At 34.8% G+C, this 7,532-nt stretch overlaps 2 protein-coding genes across 5 annotated transcripts in view; both read right to left on the bottom strand.

The window, feature by feature from the left end:
• asmt (acetylserotonin O-methyltransferase) overlaps positions 1-2,539 on the bottom strand; it is a 24,428-nt gene extending 21,889 nt beyond the window's left edge. The window contains exon 1 of one of the 2 annotated variants that reach the window (XM_016252067.1): positions 2,317-2,539. In XM_016252067.1, coding sequence (XP_016107553.1) covers positions 2,317-2,382 — 66 coding nt within the window. In that variant the 5' untranslated portion in view covers positions 2,383-2,539. The remainder of the gene's footprint in view (positions 1-2,316) is intronic. The other variant, XM_016252068.1, reaches the window with a different exon arrangement.
• A 1,261-nt stretch (positions 2,540-3,800) lies between these two features.
• Positions 3,801-7,532, bottom strand: part of akap17a (A kinase (PRKA) anchor protein 17A) — a 21,313-nt gene continuing 17,581 nt past the window's right edge. For 2 of the 3 annotated variants that reach the window (XM_016252065.1, XM_016252066.1), the window contains 2 exons: positions 6,758-6,998; positions 4,652-5,296 (listed from right to left, as the gene is read on the bottom strand). In XM_016252065.1, the coding sequence (XP_016107551.1) occupies positions 4,919-5,296; positions 6,758-6,998 (619 nt within the window). In that variant the 3' untranslated portion in view covers positions 4,652-4,918. Of the gene's footprint in view, positions 3,934-4,651; positions 5,297-6,757; positions 6,999-7,532 lie in introns of those variants that run through there. The other variant, XM_016252063.1, reaches the window with a different exon arrangement.

Here is a 7,532-nt window from a genome sequence, read left to right as displayed (position 1 = left end):
CGGAACTTCGGAGCCGGTTTGCGAATCATTTGATTCAGATCGGAACTTTGGAGCGGGTTCGCAAATCATGTGATTCAGATCGGAACTTTGGAGTGGGTTCACGAATCATTTGATTTAGATCGGAACTTCGGAGCGGGTTCACAAATCCTTTGATTTAGATCGGAACTTTGGAGCGGGTTCGCGAATCATTTGATTCAGATCGGAACTTTGGAGCGGGTTCGCGAATCATTTGATTTAAATCGGAACTTTGGAGCGGGTTCACGAATCATTTGATTTAGATCGGAACTTTGGAGACGGTTTGTGAATCATTCGATTCAGATCGGAACTTCGGAGCGGGTTCGCGAATCATTTGATTTAGATCGGAACTTTGGAGCGGGCTCGCGAATCATTTGATTTAGATCGGAACTTTGGAGCGGGCTCGCGAATCATTTGATTTAGATCGGAACTTTGGAGCGGGCTCGCGAATCATTTGATTTAGATCGGAACTTTGGAGCGGGCTCGCGAATCATTTGATTTAGATCGGAACTTTGGAGACGGTTTGTGAATCATTCGATTCAGATCGGGACTTCGGAGATGGTTTGTGAATCTTTTGATTCAGATCACACAAATCGCAATTTTTTTCTGATTTCTTTCTTTTTTTAATTAAACAGAACAAAACATTAAACCATTAAGACATTACAGTCATAAAAACAAAAAGAAAAGTTGTAGTAACAAACTTGCATAAACTGCTTAGACTAGTCTTAAAAAGTTAGACATCTATTTATTCCAAGGTCTAAATCTATTTATTCCAAGCCTTGCCAGCCGAAACATTCAAGCAATTTTAAAGCTTTCAAGCACAAGACGACACAAAACAAGTCAATTCAGCACTCGCACAATTGAGCGCTCTTTCACGTCTTCATGCGCTTTAACGGACAAATACATACAGAATCATGTCAACATACTCGTCTTGGTGAGTATTCACGAAAACTGTTGCTTATATTGTAAATCAACAGAAACAGCTGATAAAGATGTGCATCATTAAACTGAATGAAGTCTATAATAAACAGAACATTATTATTATTATTATTAAAGCTACGGCCCTGGGATGAACAGAGCGTCTAATAGTTCCCATATACTTGTCTAGATCAACTCTGAATAAAGAAAATAGAGGTTCAGAGCCAGATTTCTGTTAATGTAAGGACATTTAGCAAGCAGGAAACATAATTAATCAAGTTATATTTTCCTATATTCTCTTTTGAGTAAACAATATAAAGAAAACATCTTTAAAAAAGAAAGAGAAGTCAGAAAATTAGATCGATTGAGTAAATCTGAGCAAAATGTCTCGGTGTGCTTCATTGCCAAACAAGTGAATCTTCCTCAGAAGAGATAAAAAAAAAACATCTTGTATTATAATTGCATCCATAAGCTTTTAGTGAACTCATGAATCTGTTGTTTGAGCTCTTCATATTTAAGCAGTTATTGTTGTCTGCTGTTACTGTATGCTCCCACCGATGCCGAAATCAAACATACGCCCTTGACATTATTATTTGCTTAGAAAAAAGTCCCATTACATATATGTTCGAATTCATCTTTTTTTAAACAACATCCAATTTTGAATCAAATAAACTAGACAAGACAAAAAGAGCAGTAATTAATGGCGACAGCATGCACTTTCATTAATAGACTCGTATAGCCTAGTTTTTGAAAGACATCTCTTCTGCTCACCAAGGCTGCGTTTATTTGATCTAAAATGCTTTAAAATTGTGAAATATTATTACAATTCAAAACAGCTGTTTTCTCTGTGAATCTCTGTTAAACTGTAATGTATTTCTGTGATGTGCAGCTGTATTTTCAGCATCATTACTCCAGTCTTCAGTGTCACATGATCTTCAGAAATCAGTATAATATGCTGCGATACATTTCTGATTATTATCAATGTTGAAAACCCAATATTTTTGTGGAAAGTGTGATGCATGTTGTTTTTCAGGATTCACAGATGAACAAAGTTCAAAAGAACAGCGTTTATTTGAAACAGAAATCTTCTGTAACATCATAAATGCCTTTTCACTGATGCTTTACGGTCAAAATTCAGCATTGCATCACAGAAATAAATTACATTCCAGCATGCACTCACATAGACAACGGCTGTTTTAAATCGTAATAATATTTCACTTTTTTTAACTGTATTTTTGATCAAATAAATGCAGCCTCGGCGAGTTTATTCCGAACTGAAGTAGTGTAAACTGTGAGCTTTTACAGCAGCGGTGTTATATTCACACCACATGCATCAATGCAATCTAAATGAATAAATGCATGTCTGTGAATGCGGATCTTTACCTTCGACACCAGGAATCCCTCCATGTACTGCAGGATCTTTCTTGGATACGGCTCTTCTCCGGCCATGATCAGCGGCGTCTCTGTGTGTGTGTGTGTGTGTGAAACACTGAGGAACGCAGGCTCTTACACACACATAATCAGATTACACAGATTATCCGCATCCAGATTGAGCGCGCACAGACCTGCTTTAATCCAGAAGCTTTAAACTCTCAAAGCCAGAAGCTGCTTGTTCAGAGAGAACGAATGAATGAAGCTGATGCTTCAGCAGAACAACAGGATCATCCCGACCTGAAGATGCACAGCACCATTACAATCATACTAATTAACTCTGTTCATTAAGAATACTCATCATGTGTTACCATACCATAGTGAAATCATGTTTTTAATATAACCCAGTGTTATTTTAGTATCTTTAAAATGCTATCAGTTTTTCTTTCTGTATTTTCTGTTATTTTTTTTATTTATTTTAATTTGAAATTTGTTCATGTCTATAATTTTTGTTTTAAATTCTTATTTCAGTTTTAGACTTTTAGTATAAATCAAGTTAAACTAAATAAAAATGATTAAAGGAGCTGATTTTTCTTTTTTTTTGAAAGACGTTTTCTGCTCAACAGGGCTGCTTTTATTTGATTAAAAATACTTAAAAATTGTGAAATATTATTAGAATGTAAAACAGCTGTTTTCTCTGTGAATCTCTGTTAAACTGTAATGTATTTCTGTGATGAGCAGCTGTATTTTCAGCATCATTCCTCCAGTCTTCAGTGTCACATGATCTTCAGAAATCAGTATAATATGCTGATTTGCATATTTTGATATAACTTTTACATTTATGAATTTGGCAGATGGTTTTATCCAAAGCAACTTTGGAAACATTTGATCAGTTTAATGAAAACCTAATAATCAATTAAAAAAAAAAAATAAATAAAAACAACCAGAATAAAACACTTGCTAAAAAGAATAATGCTATAATAATATAATTAAATATTAAAAATATTTTATTTGTGATGCTGAACGTCACGTGAGCATTAACCATCACGAGAGAACCGTGAAACTGCAAACATCTTATTAAATTATTGAAATATTAACCTTAAATCTCAGGGTAACTGAATATTTGAGCTCAAATGGAGCAGTTTTTGACTCGATGAGAAACATAATTTGCTGAGGGGGAAATAAAAGAAAGAAAGAAAATAAAAATGAAAAAATAAAATATGCATGGTCCTTAAAAGGCTTCATGTTCTTTATGAAAAACATAATTTGTTAGGGGAAAAAAATAAAAAACCAATTTAAAACAAACAAAGCATTTAAATATAATAAAATAATTTACTGGGAAAAAAATTAAAATGAAAAATAAGACAGTTAAAAATTAGAAAACAAATAAAACGACTTAAAAAATGATTTAAAAAAAATAAATAAATAGAAATAAACTCTTCATGGTGGCAAGCAGGCTTCATGCTCTCTCTGAAGCTCATCGAGAGTGAAAGCGCTGAGGATCCAAAGCACTGCTTTATTGAGATCAATAACACGAGTTCATACGAGTCACAAACATCTTCAGCGTCTCCATCGTGTGCTTTCCTCTCAATACTGCACTGGTGTCGAGGAAAACAAAGCGTCCTATTCCTACACAACAGCACACGCAGAAACAGATCATATTAAACTCTCTACAACTTCAAATTCAAGTCATGAACCGAGGATTGTGGTCTATACAGCAGCTCTTCAGTACGGACTCAAACACAGCTCAGCCGTCCAGAAAACACAGATTTCACCTCACAATCAGAACTAATGATATCAAACAGGGCCTGATGTTAGGGACTGCATTTAGGGATTGTTTCTTGAAAATAATGCACTTTTTTCCCCTTCACATTTATCATCACGATGTGAATCTCATTAGTCGTTCAAATAAAACAATTAAATGTAAGGCATTTATACATCATGCCATTTCCTTTTTGTATTACTTTTAGTTTCACTGTCAAATTTAGTGTTAAAAAATATTATTAAACAAATATGAGAATAATGAGAATCACAAACTAATTGAAAGCAAGATTTATGAATGCATCACAGAAATTATTCTGAGAATTTGAAGAGAACTGAAGTAACCATAAACAAAGCCTAAATAACTTGAAACAAAAATAAAAAAATAAAAATGATAATACAAATAAAAATGAAATAAAAATCTGCATGGTCCTAAAACAGGCATCATGTTCTTTATGATTAAAAAAAAAATTTTAATAAAAAAATAAAATCTTAATTTTTTACAAATAATTAAGAATAAATCTAAATTTAAACATTGAACAAAAAATGATTGTTAATCCCTAAATAGGCAACATTATTTGCTGGAGGGGGGAAGAAAAAGAAAAATGAAAAAAATGAAATAATTAAGAATAAAACAAGAAAAACATCTTAATTCTTAAATAGGCAACATCATTTGCTGGGAATAAAATCAAATCAAATCAAATCAAATAATAAAGGCTTCTAAAACAGGCTTCACATTCCTTATGAAAAACATACAACATGCTGGGGGAAAAAACCTCAGTGTTCCTAAATCAGCTTTCTTTAAACGAAATGCATTTTCTTATGTTTTGTGTTCTATGACCTGGCTGTTCTCTCAGTATCGTCTGGATCGGTGACGCGAGCGTCTGCGGCTGCGGCTGCGGCTCTGGCTGCGTCTCCTGCTACGTCTGCGACTGCGTCTGCCGCCGTCTGCTTCGCTCTCTCTCCGCTTCTGCTGCTTCGTGGCTGCGCTGGCGTGCCTGCGCTGGTGCTGGTTCTGCGCGGCGCAGATCTGCAGGTCCAGATGGACGTCGTCAGTGTTGGTGCTCTTCTTGAGCAGGTTTCCCAGCAGTTTGTCGCGCAGCTGGCGCTCTCTCCTCTGCAGCTCCAGCGTTCGCTGCTTCTCGGCCTCCACGCGGCGCAGCTCGTCCTCCTGCAGCTGTCTGCGCTCCTCCAGACGTCTGCGCTCCTGCTGCTGCTGCTGCTTTAGCCTCTGCACACAACAGCATCAGCAGCTCACATCTCAAGTCCAGTCAGCTTTAGTTAGACAACAATACAGGTGGGGTCAAAGCAGCTTTACAGCATTAATTAGGAAAATAGTGTGTCAATAATGCTAAATTATAATAGTAAACACTCAATTTTCAGTTAAAATCCCAAAGCATGCTTGCAGGTTTTTCACCATTTTAATCAAAATCATTTTTATTAATCAAGAAGCATGTATAATTATTGAAATAATTTTAATTTACAATACATTTTTAATCAATAGTTTATTAAAAGTTTAAGAAAAAAATATTTTAAAGCCATATGAAATCGTTTTATTTTTTTCCCAAATATATATTTTTTTCTGTTTATACCGTATTAATTGTTAAATTAAAATTTAGATTTTAGTAATCAAAAAACAATTGAAATAATGAAACTTTAACAACAACTCATGTTTAATTATTGAAATAATGAACCTAATTAATTAATCAATAGTTTATTAAAAGTTTAAGAAATAAAATATTTTAAAGCCATTTTAAAATCTGTTATTTTTTCCCCGTATTTTTACCTTTATTGCCCCATTTTAATGTTTCTCAGTTTTAATGGTTAAATTAAATGTCAGTAACTTGAAGACATGTCTAATTATTAAAATAATAAAACATTCAGTTTTCTGTAACAATTTATCAATCATTTAAATATTTTAAATCCCTAGGAAATGTTTTATTTTTGTGTTTTTTTTATTCCCCCAAATTGAATTTTTTTTCTGTTCTATTTTTTTTTATTGTAATTTTTTTACCGTATTAATGGCTAAATTAACATTTGGATTTTTAGTAATCAAAAAGCAATTGAAATAATGAAACTTATACAATTTAACAACAACTTATTAAAAGTTTAACAAAAATTTAATTATAATTTTTTTTTTTTTCCAATTAAAATTTTTCTGTTTGTGAAATTGATAATTTTAACAACTTAATTTATTAACTTCTTTACAATAGCAGGGCCCTATAAAATACATTATATATTATTTATTTTTTGTTAATAATCAAATGAATAAAAATGAATATTTGAATAAATCTTTAAAATCTAATTAAATGAAAATGAACGATTCCTCTCATTTTTTGGGCTGCACAACTAAGGTTTAACTGTTAAAATTAAAACATGGAAGAAGAATCATGTTATTATTCCTTTAAGCTTTAATAATTGTATCATTATTTTCAGGGTTGGGAGGGTTACTTTTAAAATGTGTTCCGTTACAGTTACAAATTACTTCATTTAAAAAGTATTCAGTAACGTAATCAAAGTATCACAATATAAAAGTAATGTAATCGGATTACTTTTGGATTCCTTTTAGGTCACATATGTAAATAAAGTCAAAAAAGCAATATCTAAGTACTATATACTGTCAATTATGACTGGATTGTGCATAGACTCATAGCTATGGCTGTAATACGGTGCTATCTGTGATGAAGTGAACCTTGGCTCTGCTGAGCAGCTCTGCGATCAGCCGGATGGACTCCAGGTTCCTCTGAGCCAGCAGTAGCTTACGCTCCTCCGTGGAGATCTTCAGCTGGAGCTTCTTCTGCTCCTCCTCCTGCTGCTTCTTCAGCTTCTTCTGCGTCTTCTTCTCCTCCTTCTCCTTCAGCTTCTGCTCTCGTTTGCGCAGCTTCTCCTCTCTCCTCCTCTCCTTCTCCTCCTCCTCCTGCTCGCGCTGCTTCCTGAAACACGTGACAAAACTCTTCATTCAGAACCGGACAGATGACCAAACATAGAGCAACAAGAACAAGATTAGACACAATTAAAGACCGTCACAAAATTACACACACACACACACACACACACAGACACACACACACACACACACACACACACACACACAGACACACACACACACACACACACACACAGACACAGACACACACACACACACACACACACAGACAAACACACACACACAGACAAACACACTCCCACGCACACACAAACACACTCACAGACAAACACACTCACACGCACAGACACACACACACACAGACAAACACACACACACACAGACAAACACCCACACACACAGACACAGACACACACACACACACACAGACACAGAGACACACATCCACACAGACACAGAGACACACACCCACACAGAGACACACACCCACACAGAGACACACAGACACACCACACACACAGACACAGACACAGAGACACACACCCATACAGACACAGAGACACACAGACACAGAGACACA

The sequence above is a fragment of the Sinocyclocheilus grahami genome, unplaced genomic scaffold (genome assembly GCF_001515645.1).
Source record: "Sinocyclocheilus grahami isolate Dianchi unplaced genomic scaffold, SAMN03320097.WGS_v1.1 scaffold1085.1, whole genome shotgun sequence".
NCBI lineage: Eukaryota > Metazoa > Chordata > Actinopteri > Cypriniformes > Cyprinidae > Sinocyclocheilus > Sinocyclocheilus grahami.
Note: the sequence above shows the minus strand (reverse complement) of the source record. Positions and strands in the feature narration are given on the sequence as shown.